This window comes from Micropterus salmoides, unplaced genomic scaffold, assembly GCF_014851395.1.
Source record: "Micropterus salmoides isolate LMB-PRFRI ecotype aquatic unplaced genomic scaffold, ASM1485139v1 Ms_hic_scaffold_11, whole genome shotgun sequence".
In the NCBI taxonomy this organism is placed as follows: Eukaryota; Metazoa; Chordata; class Actinopteri; order Centrarchiformes; family Centrarchidae; genus Micropterus; species Micropterus salmoides.
The window spans coordinates 10,216,202-10,231,236 of NW_024040152.1; the positions used below are offsets into that span (position 1 = coordinate 10,216,202).

At 39.3% G+C, this 15,035-nt stretch overlaps 1 protein-coding gene across 1 annotated transcript; it reads left to right on the plus strand.

Annotated features, from left to right (window-relative positions):
• Positions 1-1,387: 1,387 nt before the first annotated feature.
• On the plus strand, positions 1,388-6,916 carry LOC119896855 (uncharacterized protein C1orf232). Its single transcript, XM_038710284.1, has 4 exons — positions 1,388-1,715; positions 3,891-3,971; positions 4,256-4,362; positions 5,594-6,916. The coding sequence occupies exons 1-4, from the start codon at positions 1,635-1,637 to the stop codon at positions 5,931-5,933; spliced, it is 609 nt and encodes a 202-aa protein (XP_038566212.1). The 5' UTR covers positions 1,388-1,634; the 3' UTR covers positions 5,934-6,916.
• The last annotated feature ends 8,119 nt before the right edge of the window (positions 6,917-15,035 follow it).

A 15,035-nucleotide genomic window follows, 5' to 3' on the forward strand; every position in this document is an offset into this window, starting at 1 on the left:
TACTGCGTAACTGTCATTAGCCATGTCACAAAATTTTATGATATAATCCTTTTTGTATTTATAACATGGCATATATATGTAGTGTATGCCAAGCCGTACTCCCACCATAATAATGCACTGCCTCGGCATGTTAACTACTTGGGTGTGTCCTTTCCAGTCTGAAACGTGAGCTGGTCCGGCCACAAACTGGTTGCTATTCAAAGAACCAACATCCGTCAGTGTATGTGCATAGATGTAGACCCACATTTATAATTAATGTTGATCTTATGGATTTGCCCGGCCTTACAGCTTCATTACTGTCCAACTCTGTATGGTAATCAAAACCAGAAACAAGAGAGCTATAGGACAGGTTAGATCAAATTTCCAAGGTGTATAATCAAGATTATCATCAAGGGCCCACTGGATGACTTCGTTTAAATTCACAGCAAGTGCACAAGTACTTTATCACTATTGCTATAATCAATATAGAGTTCTTGCAATGCTGCAATCATCAGTGCAATAAAAGAGATAACTGAGAATAATTTTGAGTTAGCATTAAATGTGGTTGTTTCTTATTAGAATACGTGTTTAAGCGAATAAGCAAAGCTGTGTGGATCTCTGTAGTCAGCTGGATTGTTGTGGGTGGCTGGTGAAACCCAATCAGTCATCAAAGCTTTATACATCTCTCTTTATCTACACGACACTCGTCGGCCCTCTCAGGTTGCCAAGCGACCCAGTCTCAAAAAACCTTGCGATGTACCTGAAACTGGTTGGTGTTTGACTGATACGCTGCAACGACCAATGAGAGCAGAGGGCAGGACTTGGTCAAGGAAGTGACCAGGTAACAATGGAATATAAATGGGTTTTTTGGTGCGAGCGTATAAACTTTCCATAAATAAAAATATTTACAGAGTTCATTCATAGGAAGTTACAGATCCCAAGTAATTAATGCACGTTTCAAAACAATCCTTCCTGCTTTTTATATTTCTGTCTGCTAAGGTACTTGAGTTAATACCCAACTTTGACTGAAACAGCTAATTTTGAAGGAAGGTACATCGGTTATGAGAAAACAGGAACTTGTTTGAGGCACTGAGCTGCTGTAGCACAAAAATATAACACAAACATGTCAATATTGTGCGTGCGTGTGTGTGTGTGCATGTGCATTAGGGTTACAGGAGCCAGTCTACCAACACTGGCTGACAATGGACCTCTGGCTCAGGGAAAGAGACCCTCTGAAATATGCATGAGGAAATCTACACCTGTTTCCAGGTAACCAAGGCAGGGATTCTGAACCGTGACGCTGAATGTAGTCTGTGTGTATGTGTGTATGTACACCTGCCTGGGCGCATGCACAAACAGCACAGCTTCCTAGCTTTACCTGTTCAGACACTCTGTAGGGACGAAAGGAGCTGTCAACCCTGTTGGTTTGACGAGATAGACGTAATCTGACCAGGAGAAACGCTATGAAAGAGTGCGGGTCTCGGTGCTGAACCATACTGAGCTACTGAGAACTGTACGCATGGAAAAAGGTCAAACTTGGACCAACTGAGACAAGCTGAAGCTGGAAGTGGAGACTTGGTGGAGGGTGGACCACAGAGGCATAAAGCGGTCTTCACAGGTTTCGCCCTGAGGGTTGAGTAGCTATTTGAGCAAGTATGAATCCAATGTGGAAGGTATATAAGAGCAAAGTGCTGAAGACCATTAACCCTGAGTATGAGGAGGACACTGCTGAAGAGGTACATCATTTTCAACTTTCTCCATCTTTGTTACTCTCACTGATTGATATGTGTGTATTAAAGTGTCAGAAAGGTGATGTGGTTGTTGGCATTGAAGTCAGAAAGTCACCAGGTTGTGTTTCCTGATCATTTTTTATTCATCACAGGGTCAGACGAGCTGTTTTGTTTTTTGTGCAAAGGGAAATTTAAGGCAAAAGTTATGCCTACGCAATACTTCCACTTGTGTATTTATGCAATTTTGACAGAATATTGGCATGCGGATATTCTGTGAAATTTTCTATTTCCACTGTCAAAGATGAAATCCAGTATCAGATCACAGCACCAATAAAGCACCTTGTAGCTGAAGCACTGTACATCAAGCCAACATTACAAGCCGTGATCAATGTTTTCATCAGTGGTGGAAAGTTACCAAGTACTAAAAAGTACTACATTACCTGAGTAAAGATTTTGAGATACTTTATGTGACTTCATACTTCTGGTCCGTTGCATTTTCAGAGGAAATATTGTACCTTTCCCTCCATTACTTTTAGTTACTTTTCAGATTACTATTTTATGAGGATAAGCTAAAACAAGTGCATTGTTAAAGATTAAATCAGTGGTTTCCAGTCTATTTGGCTGGTGACCCCTTCCAGACATTTCCTTGTAACTTCTCAGATGGTTTCATTTGAATAAATGTTCAAGGTAAAAGTGTGCAATATTTCACCTCAAAAGGCAAAAATTTTAGAAAAATCCAATAAAGTACCTAATAGACATTTGTATAGCAGAGTTTTGTTGTTTATTCTTTCCTGCACCATTCATCAACTCACGACCCCTCAGGTGCATCCTGCAGCCCTTTGAAGGGGTTCCAGCCCTGGATTAAACTATCAAGCTGTATTAGGTAATTAAAACTAGCTCCATCTCCACCAGCTATATCACTAAAATGCTACTTACACACTATTACATCAGTAAGAGTAGGCCTAATTTAAACATAGGACCTTAGGTTGTAATGGAGTATTTTGCAATGTTGTACTGGTACTTGGTTTCTGACAACTTCTTTCTCCACTGGTTTTAATGGCCTCATTGTGACAACTGTGACTCCATCCAAGGTTTGATACCAAAGAAACACACATAGTGTTATGTTGACCCAGATCTCTGGAGGGCCTAGAAACTCGATCTTGCACGCGAGCTGGACAAACGGATTAGTTGGCATTCCACTGACTGACTGACAGGGGGGGATGAGACCGATAGCCGGGGCATAGGGGTGTGCCAGGGCATCTACCACAGGGAATAATGTGTGTGTTTCAAGAGATAGTTTCCATTTAGATGTACTACATGCAGAGTTGTCATCGCTGCTGTTTGAGTAGAAATTGCTCCACACATTCTCGAGAAATAGGAGACTGTCGTGGAAATGATATTCCTGGTGAGGGATTAAGCAAATAATTGAGTAACAACCAACGTCTTTGAAGAATTTATTTAACAAAAGAGAACAAACAGAGAAGTACTTAAGCACATATACAGCTGGTCCAGAGCAAAGGGATGGATCATCATTTACACATTGTAGGTTTCTATGTTTTGGTGAACAGAGATCCTCTCTCAGCCTTGAATGAACATTCCAGGAGAGAAACAACAAGAGAGGAAAACACCAAAACAATCCCACAGCTCTGACCTAAACCCTAGTAAATATAAGGAGTATAGGAGAGGAAAAGGTTAAGGGAAAAAAAACACAATACATATATCTATAAGCCATAACGAGAATAGTAATAGTAATAATAATAATAATAGTAAAAGATCATACATGAAAGATTACATGTAAGAGGACACAATGTTCTGCCATAACAGAGACAACTAAAGTGTAGGCTATTACCATAAACACGTGTCTAAAAGTACACTGACTTTTCACTATTCAAGTATATTCCTGGCATAAACCAAAAACAAATTATGTAAATGCAAAGATGTTAAATGCAAACATATGTTTGTTTTCCATCTTCTTGATGAACATTTCTTGATTCAGATGCTTTAAGATCTTCTCCTGGGTTTTCTCCAGGTTGTAGCAGCCACAGTGTGCACTAGATGGCGACTAATGTACACAAATTCTGTGCAAGTTTGTTAACATCAGAAAGTAGCCAATGTTGTAAATATATTCAGCTCATTGCTGTGTGGACTGATAAGGTACATCCATTTTGTCTTTTTTTTCAGGTCACAGAGGTGGAGAATGATGTGATGAGTCCAGTGCAGGAGGATGAGGGACCCAACACTGTATCCCAGTTGGCCAAGAAAGTATGTGAACATTGACAGCTCTTACTTAATCTTTGGACCATTTCATATTCCAAGACAAATGCTTGTTTTAATGTGGTCGTGTAACTATTAACTATACCCCACAGCTTCAGTGTTGTATCAGTAATGAGAACTGTCATAATGGTGGTTGTAAAATCATTTAAAAAAGGCTTCCTCTATAAGTATGAGAGAGGACCGGAGCATTGTTCAGCTGATCCTCTGAAAACACCTAAATATATACCTGCTTTGGCCTTTGACCCTATGTGTGTGGTTGGTTGTGAGTCCAGATGCAGGGGGCCGGGACTAAAAGCTGGAACAGGCTATCAGCTCTCTTCAACAAAGACGATGAACACCAGCTTCTAGAGGAAACCGAGAGTGCGCCAGTTGCCGACCAGTGAGTGGAAGTCTTTGTCTTTTGTTAACATCTGTCGTCTTTATTCCTGGTCGAATGTCATTCTAGCACCTTGTACCATCTGTGGGGTTTGAGGGTAAAGGGGCTGATTTGTGAACTATATGGAATTTTTTTTCCAGTTTTTGTGTGTGATATTTATTCAAATCACAAAGTCATGAAATTCTGTCTGTGTCTGTTTATCAAATTGGAGTTTTAATTATAAAACACTTAAAAGATGCCCACATACTGTTGTAAAATAAGTTGTACAGCAGCAGGATTAGCAAATGCAAAAAAGGAAGTCTGATCAAAATATACCTGAAACAATATATTGCAAGACTTAAGCTTTGATTTAGGGTAAGTCTGGGCACACTTTGGTTGAAAAGTCTTTACTATACATGACTATTTCTAAAGTAGTTGTGGTAGAAATTTTTGCTGTTTTGCTTTCCTGCCAGCTGGTCAGCAGCTTAGCTTAGCATAAAGACTGGAAACAGGGGAAACCAGTAAGCCTGGCTCTGTCCAAAGGTAACAAACTAACATCACTAATTAACACTTTTTATCTCTCTAAATCAAACTTTACAAATTGATAGGTTGTAGTTTAGAAGAGCTGGTAGGAGAATTTTGTTGCATTTAGACAGAGGCAGGTTAGCTGTTTCCCCCTGTTTCCAGTCTTTATGCTAAGCTAAGCTGCTGACCAGCTGCTGACTGGAGTTTATATTTAGTGGAGTTTATATTTAGAGTGATATTGATCTTCTCATCTAACTAACTACACATTAAAATAGTAATTGTAATGCTGTTAGAAACAAGAATTATATGTAACCCAGAAATCTAAAGATGTTTAACTTTAGAAATGTCAAATTTAGTCCAGTTTCAATACTCGATGGTAGATGGTACTAGGATTGCTTTGAATGCTTAGTATTCAACTGGGCTGCTAGTAATACTGTCTCTTCTCGCCTCACACTTTTTCACTGCAGTCAAACTTTATTTTTAACCAGTTTGTCCACCAACTTATCTTTATTGTTTCTTTCTTCAGAGCAGATCTGTTTGATTTAAACTGCAACCTACAATAAACTTACCATCAGTAGCTTAATATCAGTCAGTATAACTAATGAGCAGAGCACTAGAATTAAAATCTAAAATCAGAAGACCTAACAGTTAGTTGACAATGGTGAATTCCAAGCCAAAGCACCCACCTATACTTGACTGACTCCTAAAGTTAACCGCACTATTTTCTCAGTCCACTTGCAGTGAAACCGGAGGAGCCGCCTCCTCGACCAAGTAAGCGTTCAGCATTCTGGGATAACTTTGCGGCCAACTGGGCTGCCAAGAAGCAGGCGGAAGCTGCAGCAAACGAGGTGGCAGCAGAGCAGGGTGAGGCGGGGGTGACAGAGGCCGGAGGGGAGGAGAGCCAGGATGGGCAGATCACTCAGGGAGAGGAGAGTGAAGGAGGAGGAGGACGGAGCAGCAACAACAGCTTTTCCAAATACGTCTCGATGGGAGGAGGGAGCGAGGACACATCCTTCAAGTGGAACTTTGTCACCAGCAAGCTGGCAGAGCTGAAGACCAAGAGTAACTAGCTTTTCATGATGGAAGGAATCTGGAGAATATAAACAATATGATGAAGGGGCTAGACTGTAGGAGTGTGGAGGAAGTTTAGGAGGAGGGCCTATTTTACACAGGATGTCCTGTAACTAAACTGCAACAGCTATTATAGAAGTCCCTTTTTTTTTATCACATTCTGAACTATTGAACTCTCCCATAAATGTCACATCACAATGAACGTATAAAGGTACAATAAACCAGTGTTTTCCCCCTTTACTTTCCCATGATCCTATAGACCCAAATATAAATGTCCCTGTCTGTGCATCTAGAGACACAAAGTTAGGGCCTGGACCAAAGATTGACATACTCTTGAATATATTACCGCTAGTGTACTATTACAGATTACAAATACAAATTCTTTATTATTACTTGGAGATGAGGTTGGTGTACTATGCATATCTGCCTACAGAGCTAATAGCTAACAAGAGCTCTAGATGTTAGACGTGAATACAACAGATGTATTACTCAATCCAGTTTGGAACCTGATATGTAGGCTACACAATTCAGTCTACCATCTAGGGGTTATATGATGATATCTAGTTTCCCAATGTGCTTTTTAAACCACAAAAAGGGGCCTTCACACCTGTCAGCAAACTTGATTCAATCTGTAGTTTAGCAAAAACTGGATTAAGAGATTAAAGGCAGTGATAGCTGGATTAGTTGAGGATTATCTCACTTAACCTGTTCAGAGGGCAGGGGATTTCAGTCAGGAGATTTGGCAGTGCGACATAACTATTACAAATGTTTATAAACCGCTTCCTCTGTTGTGCACAATGATATAAAATGTGTAAAATATGAATGTGTGTGTGGTGAGATAACGTCAGGTGCGCTGACATGATGACTTAACTGAGACTTACATGTGCAAAGTGTGAGCTTTTGAACATTCCTAATTTTGTGAATCAACGAAACGAGGCTTTGAATATCATTTTATCTCAGACTTTGGTTTTGATCTTGTCGTATGTTTTATTTTGTTGTTTTGTTTTCTGGTATGATACAATAAAGGCTGCTGCACTAAATGGTCTGACAACGCATGAGTGAGCCACTTCTATTCAAATGCTTTTTAACAAGAAAGACCAAGACAGTTTATTGCACCTACAATAATAAATGTAGTGGTAAGTCTTTACACAAGGGTGTTGCAGTTCTAATAGAAGCAAGGCAAGTTTATTTGTATAGCACATTTCAACAACAAGGCAATTCAAAGTGCTTTACATTAAACATAAAAGCAACATAGGGAAATTGAAAAAATACACATTAAAATATAATTTTGGTGAAATAGAAAATAAAAACAGGATTAAAATAATAATAATAATAATAAGCAGGGTAAAACAGGACAGTAAAAGTTACAGTGCAGTGTATAATCAGGGTTAAAAGAGTTAAATGGAAAATAAAAACAGGCTGAGGGGTTGAGCAAATAATTGAGTTACAATTATTTTGAAAAGAGAATAAACAGAGAAACAATAGAGGATAAGTGAGATGCACCTAACACACTTTGCAGCTTTAGTCTGTAATTAACATATGCAAAGCAGACAAGCTGAAATTAAATAATTAGTATTTGAAATTATCATGTGTGGTGTGGCAATATAGAAGGAGTCAGGGGTGTAGGGAATGTATGGATGAATTAAAATATGCATACGTAAGTGTTGTTACATTATGTAAACCTAAATTAAACTACACAGATGAAGAGGCCATCAGGCTATGTTAAGGCTGCCCACAAAGCGAGGGCTCTACGTGGGAGAGCAGACCTTTTGTGCCTTTTACCACTCCCCTCTTTCAGGTGCAGCTAGTTGCATTGAAAACCTACCCAGGCTTTTGCAAGAACAACAGCAGAGCACCACAGGAAGCCAGACACGTGGGCTGTGACAAGGGAGGTGCTCAAACGTCAGGGTGTAGTAAAACCATGTTCACTTAATTAGTGTTTTAAGAAAAAGATCTGCTGTGACTGCTCATGTATGGACTTTTCTGTGCTACAAATAGTCTCAGTCGCGCTACAGTATAATCAGTGATCTCTAGCAAAAAACACTGATGTAGGTACTGCATTTCAGAGGTTCAAATGTTTGCTTTGCTTCTTGACATTTAGCATGTAGAATTTCAAAAACATAGAAGAGTTTGTCCTTGAAAGCGGAACTATTTGAAAGGCCTTTAATTGCTTTTCATGAATCACGAACAGCATGGGTAGAGAACAGTGTCACACAGACAATTATTTATTTTTGTATTATTCTTTCCCCAACGAGGGGACATCTCGGGTAATAAAAAAAACAAAAATCGAATAACATCAGAAAAATACACAGGGCCATATGTTACCCCATGCTGGTCTTTGTTATTTCCAGTATTCTTCTGTTTTTGTCTGTTGTGTAATTTGGCTCTTAAGTCCAGAATTTAAATTGTGACTAAATCCACACAAATTCCACAGCATGGTTTAATCCGTTCCTCTAACCAGCAGGGGGCTCCCTTTGCCTTTTGACTGTAAAACGTCTGTCCCCTCTCTTCCTCTGCCTTGTTTTGCTGCCCATCCTCTTTATCACATATACACACTAAAGCCATCACATATAATAGAGCCAGGAATTGGGTCATATTCCCTTTCAATAATACTTAAATGTTCCTCTCTGATCTCTATTTTTCTCCTCTTTTGTTTCCTGTTTTTTCCCTGATTTACACCCATTTCCTCTCATACTGTGCCAAGTTTACTCATATACAATACAGTTTCCTTTTTAATTTAGAGGCCTTTGTTGACATTTCCATTTGAAATTGACTGTACACTCTGATTTAAAAAAAAGCAAATGCACCCAAAGCTCAAGTTCAAACTTTTTTTAGCTGACCAGCCTCTATTATTTCCATGTGTTTCCACTGTCAGTCAGATTTCAGGCTGTCATCGTGGATCTTGTGAAAGTCGGTGAGTCTCAGTAGTTTTGTACAAACTTCCACAGTTGTCAGCCTTAGTTTGAGTCAAAGCAAGATCTTTCCCCACTCACAACTAAGCGACATGTTCATCTTTGTGGACATATAAAAAAAGCTTGGGAGAGAAATTTATTCCCCAAAAGCTTAAATGTATTCCTCAAAAAGGGTCATGAGAGTGGCTTGTTTGGGTGAAATCTGACAAATGCTTATGACTATTTGATGCTTGTGTGCAGTGCTGAGGTCTATATTGCAGTTTTATGACACCAAGTGAGGAAATGGGGTTTGTAGAGCATGAAAGCATCCTAAACTTGAGTTTTATGATTTGTAGTTTACAGAGAGACAAAACTGGATGGACGAGCAGTCTGTCATGTTTTAGGTTGCTTTAAAATTGTGTCTTATGGGGCTTCTTTTTATCATCATAGGCATTCATAAGCAGAAATAAAACAAAAATAAAGTACTCTCAGCAGTTTTTCAGATACTTATACTGTGTTTTTGTAGTAAAATCTAATGTCATTAATTCTATACCTTTAAGAAAATGTAAGTATTGTACCCAACTATGTTTGGACAGGAAAAAATTAAAGCAGCATTAGCCTAATTGAGTTTCTGGCTTCTTGGGGGTAGCAGAAGATGTAAACAAAACACTAACATATTACCACTTTAAGTTGAGTGCCTACTTATACACAAAGCAGACATGGGGCAACATTATCATTATTTGTGAGTTGTGTTTCTGGCCACCTGACAAATGTAAGTTCAAAATTTACATATATTTTAGCTCTGTTTTGGTCTCTATGAGCTCTTGAGCAAGAATATCTATAAAATGTTACTAGTTGTATAAAGTATTTTGTGGTTCCACAGGGAGCTGTGTGAAGACTAATTAAAGGTTGAAGACTACATGTTTCAAAAGTAAAAATGGTATGATCTTTGAAGAGGTGAGCTCACCCTCTGCTAACATACCCCAAAATTCCAACTAGTTAACCGGTTTGCGTTTGAGTTGCATTTTGGTAGGTGTAGGAGCTGTGTACGAAAAAAAGACATCTGGGTTTTTTTGACAATCCATTGCGAGTCCACCAATGTTACTGGAGTACAATGCTAAATTGTATTAGCCTACTCTTACTCTACTTTAAAGATGTTGAAATGTTCCATAGAGCTGAGGAGAACTGTAGAGTAGGATGATATTTCTCTGTGGGTTTATCACCACATTACAGTCATTTGATCCCTTGGTTAATCTGAAAATATCTGCTCATAAGTTATTCTGTTGTGGCAAAATTACAAAGATAATCAAGTGGGTTCCCAAGTTGCAATAAATGCAACAACTTTCTGGATGGAACATTCATATTTTATGGTTTTGGTCAGATGCCTAATAACTTTTAGCTGTTTCACAATTCACATTGAGCACATTGTTACACAGAGTAGTCTTCAAAGAGCTTCTCCAGTATCTTTAAAATCCCCTAAGAGGACCAAAGTGGGATTATAGCCAGCATTTATTTTGTGTTGTGTGTGTCTCCTTCTTAAAGGCCTACACCCCTACAGAGGTTTTACCCAATCTGCCTGATCAGACCTCATCTCTGGACTGTGTGAAGCTGGGCTTGATTGGGATCTCCACCAGGCGAACTTTACTCGCATGGAGCATGGAGTTCCTGCTGGGCTAGCATGGCTAGCGGGCTAACAACAACAGCCCACAAAGTTGTGAATTATACAGCATTTTATCAAACATTTTACTGTTTTAACCTCTGTCACTTTTGTCGTACTCATACAGCATAACAACATCATTCCTTCTCCACTGCTTGTTTTCTTGCTAGCATAAACAAACAATATTTCCTGAATGAGAGGTCAATCCCACCCCTTCTCTCCAACTGGCTGGACATTGGAGAGCCTTGTGATTGGACGTGTCAAAGTTAAATAGATTGAACTGAAAGAGGCAGGTCAATTTGCTACCAGAAGCAAATGTGTCTTATGAAAATGCATGCAAATGCAAAGGTTTATTTGCACATTAAGAAAATATAAAATGCAATTAAAATATCCATCCATCCATCCATCCATCGTCAACCGCTTACAGGGTCGCGGGGGGCTGGAGCCAATCCCAGCTGACATCAGGCAAAAGGCGGGGTTCACTCTGGACAGGTCGCCAGTCCATCTGAAAGCAACACAGAATGCCTGAGAGCTGCACTGACCTATATTAATATATTTTGAAATGTTACTTGCCACCTGAATTTTGTGTTTCCTTTTACATAAACAAAAACATTTCCACCATAAGTTCCTGCAGAAACATTCACCAGAATGCAGGAAATGAAGTGTTTAATGATAAAAATTTCCTAGGGGAGGTCCCCCCCCGACCTCGGCTCATATAGTTCAGCATTGAGGATATATTTAAAAAACTGTTTAAGTATCTTTTCATCTTGTTCTCGTGAACCTAATATCATGTATCGTGATGTCTCACACGCTAAGCGTCTCTTCACACCCCTAATCTGAGCCCTGTGTCCCCACCAATTTTCAACACAAAGTGACACCCTTGCCCAACATACACAAATATTAGGATCAAGTTAAGGATTCAATGACATTTGGATGTGTTAGGAGGAGCTGGGGTTCGATCAACTTTTTCCACTCCTGATTAGAACAAAAGTCTGAAATTCTTTCATGTACATATGCTCACACGCTGCCCCCAAAATGTGTAACTCTTTTATTATCTGTAGTCTCTACAAACACTGCACCCTTTCTCTCTCTCCCTGTGGCCTTTGCCATTTGGTTCACTTTTGGCTCACAGTATAGTGCAAACATTTCCCCACCCCCCTCCCACACAGAAAACATCATTCAGTACTTTCTTTTTTTTTCTGCTGATGAAACAACGATGACTAAACTGCTTCACACCTTGCCCTGAGCTCTGTTCCACACACTGTAATTACTTCAAACAAAAGCAGCCCACAATGTTGTGCGAGTATGCTTTAATTGTTGCACATAACCCACAATGCGTTTCCTTCTCTCTGCTGACTCATCTGGACAGGAGGTGGTTAAAGAAGATAAGATGTTAAATCTGTTGATATACATGATTGGGTTTTTTTGTGGTGGGACTACCTTTGCAATTATAATAATGATATATGGCAATAGTACAAGGTAATTATGACAACAGGTTAATGCTACAAATGTGTTCTGGTGCTCTGAATAGAGCTTTTATATCATGTTTTCAAATTAAGTACAGGCTTAAATAAGTTTAGACAAGCTAAACAAGAAAATTAAAATTAGATTTGTATTATACTTTGATGATTTCTTAATCTTGTGAGGGAAATTTGGTTATCCATAACACAAATTTCTTTGTTGATTGGCATGCTGAAAAAAGAAAGAAAAACATGATGTCAGTGGGACTGTTGAAGAAGATAGTGCAGTATAATAAATTGGGGCCAAACTACCATATGATTATGTTGTAAGTTGATAGTGCATTTCCAGCGTCTGTCCCTTTGTAACTACTCTTGGCCAACATAACATAAATTGTGCAGCCAAAGTGACTGGACTATGCCAGTTTTGGGGAAGTGTGTCTTCAAGATTACAGCCAAAGTTGTCAGTCTTGTGAAATAGCATTAGCTAGAGAGAAACACGGATGAATATTTGGCCCTGAGGTGTTGTCGACCCCCAGTTTGTTTTGTCTGAAAAAATCTGGGACCAGAAGTTAGTTGGAGAGAAGATTTACAGGTGAAGCTGTGGAACAGGGGCTGTAAAAGTAAACAGGGAAGGTGATATTTGACTTTAACCCTCACACACACATTTCTTACATGAAAGCCAGACAGACATGTCTGGTAGCACTCAGGTATGACAATGCTGTGGCGGGCGTCTCAACAGACACGGTGAGTCACACTCTCCAGCAGCAGTCCCATCTAGAAACCAACCTGCGGGTGCAAAGATGTAAAAACACACTGTCTGAGGCTTTTCAGATACAATTGCCACACCTGTTTGAGGTAAGAATGTGTCAGCTAGTCTAAGGAAAGCATGCGCACACAGACAAACATATAGTGCATATAGTGCAGTCTGAAAATATTAGAAGGGCACACTTTTTCATTGTTTTATTTCCCCTCCACCACATTTCATACGAAATTAAATGTCTATGAAGGTAGAAAGATATTACTTTTATGGGTGTCCACCCATAGGTGAAAAGTATAGCCCTCTGCATACATAGCGTCCCATTTTTAAGACAATGCACCAGGAAAATGATTCTACAAAATACACAAACTATTAAATGTTCTTCAATGACCAAGTAAGTCAGCTTTAACTGAGGATGTATTTTACCTGTTGAGACTTCCTCAAAACAGGACAAGAATGTGTCAGCAGGACAGGACCAGTAGAGCATTACCATGGAAGTTTGACACCAAATATTAAACATATATTACATTCATAAATTTTGTTTCCCTAAAACTGAGGGTTTGTGTAAAATCCACAATTCCTACATTTTTCATCTGGTGTGGACATAAACTCCCTCAAGTTAAAGGTGACAGCCAGCATTTCAAATTTAATGTGCTGGACTACAGAGCCAACACAACAAAATATGTCATTGTCCTCCTTACAAGCTGTACACGAGACATAAATATTGTACATGTGCTCTCATGCAATCTCCCTGCAGATGTAAGAGATATAACTGAGGTGTAATATGTTTAATCTTTTGAACAGCTAAAAGACGAACCCCACCACAAAGAACAGAAAATCTGTTGTTTACGATACTCTGTAGAGTTTTTATTAATGTTTTTAGGAGTGGGTTCCTGTTCTGTTAGTAAAGCAATGCATTAGGAAGGTAGAAGAATTCTTCCAAAAATCAGCTTTGCAAATGTTGAGGAAGGCAGAGTTTTCCACATGTTTATTGGGCGTCAAGGAAACACACAATTAGTTTTGGTGAGTAACAGGGAACATGAGCTTAACTGTACTTGTTTACAAAGAATTAAACCTCCTTTAACGTGGCCCCCAGACTACCCCCACAGTAGTCTTATCTCTTGTTTGATTTCCAAGATTAAGCTCAATGTCATTAACAGCAGTCTATTTATGTTGTAAACCATTATTTCTAGTAGGTTGAACATGAAATTTGATCCAGAGGCAATCAATATGAAATATCCCCAGAGGCTGCTAAGCTCTTCTTCTCTCTAATGGATCTTCTTGTTTACAGTAATTACGCTAATGTCCCAAAAGTAATGTGGTCATACTTAACTGACTGGACATTTCAGAACTACAGTTACCGCACAGAGGTCATTTTCAGGCAGAAGAGTGGGAGATTAGCCGAAACTTTGCACCAGACAACACTCTGATAGTTTTATCAGCTAAAGCAGGAGAGCCCCTAAAACAAACACGTAGCCAAAGCAGGCGGCAGTATTAATCGTCAGTGTTTGCAGTATGTCTGCACAGATAAGAAGGAGGCAACGTGATTAAGTCTACCTCTCCACTGGGTTATTATGACCTCTGTCTTGCAACCTGTAGCCTTGTTAATCCTTGTTAAGTGATAATGTGTGGATCCCTGTTAAAGTGTGGTTTGGCTTTAAAAGCATACTTTTTTCAATGAAAAGCTTGTCACTTAATATTCAGATACAGGATGATTAATCCTTAAAAACGTTGATATTTTGAAGTTACGGAGCTTGAAATAGTTCTTAGCGGCAACATATAATTGATGCTTGATGGTTGATGTCTCATTTGGAAGTGAAAATCATTTCGATGTACTCATATACATAACATTTTAGAGAACTTACCGCAAAATATGAATAAAAATAGTCTTTTTTGCTCTTTAATCTGAAGAGTGGTGGTAATTATTTAACTGTAGAGCCTCTCTGAAAGGTTTTATGGTGTTTTAGGGGAGGCGAATGGAGGCAGGGAAGTGAATAATTCAAAAACCCACAATCCTCAGTCTCTCACCTTGCGTTAAGGAGGTTCTCACAGAACGTTTCATCCCTCTAATCTACAGGCTCAATCTCAGTTTTGTAATCTTGTGGCTCTTCAGGAACAGATTTGGGGCCCCCTTGGAAAAGAAAACCCACCTCCCATCCACCCTTTATTTCCCAGCACAGGGGTAATCTCTCTGCTAAGCCACCCTCCTGGCCACACCGCAACACACCAAAAACTCAAATACACACAGGCACAGGCACAGGCACGCAAACGAAGAAGCACGCACACACACCCTGCCACCCATCATCTATCTCCATCTCTGTTGAAATCTGATCACC

Coding starts and splice junctions, on each gene's coding strand:
- LOC119896855 (XM_038710284.1), top strand. CDS start 1,635: ATGAATCCAATGTGGAAGGTATATAAGAGCAAAGTGCTGAAGACCATT. Junction 1,716..3,890: donor AGGAGGACACTGCTGAAGAG/GTACATCATTTT, acceptor CTTTTTTTTCAG/GTCACAGAGGTGGAGAATGA. Junction 4,363..5,593: donor AGTGCGCCAGTTGCCGACCA/GTGAGTGGAAGT, acceptor CTATTTTCTCAG/TCCACTTGCAGTGAAACCGG.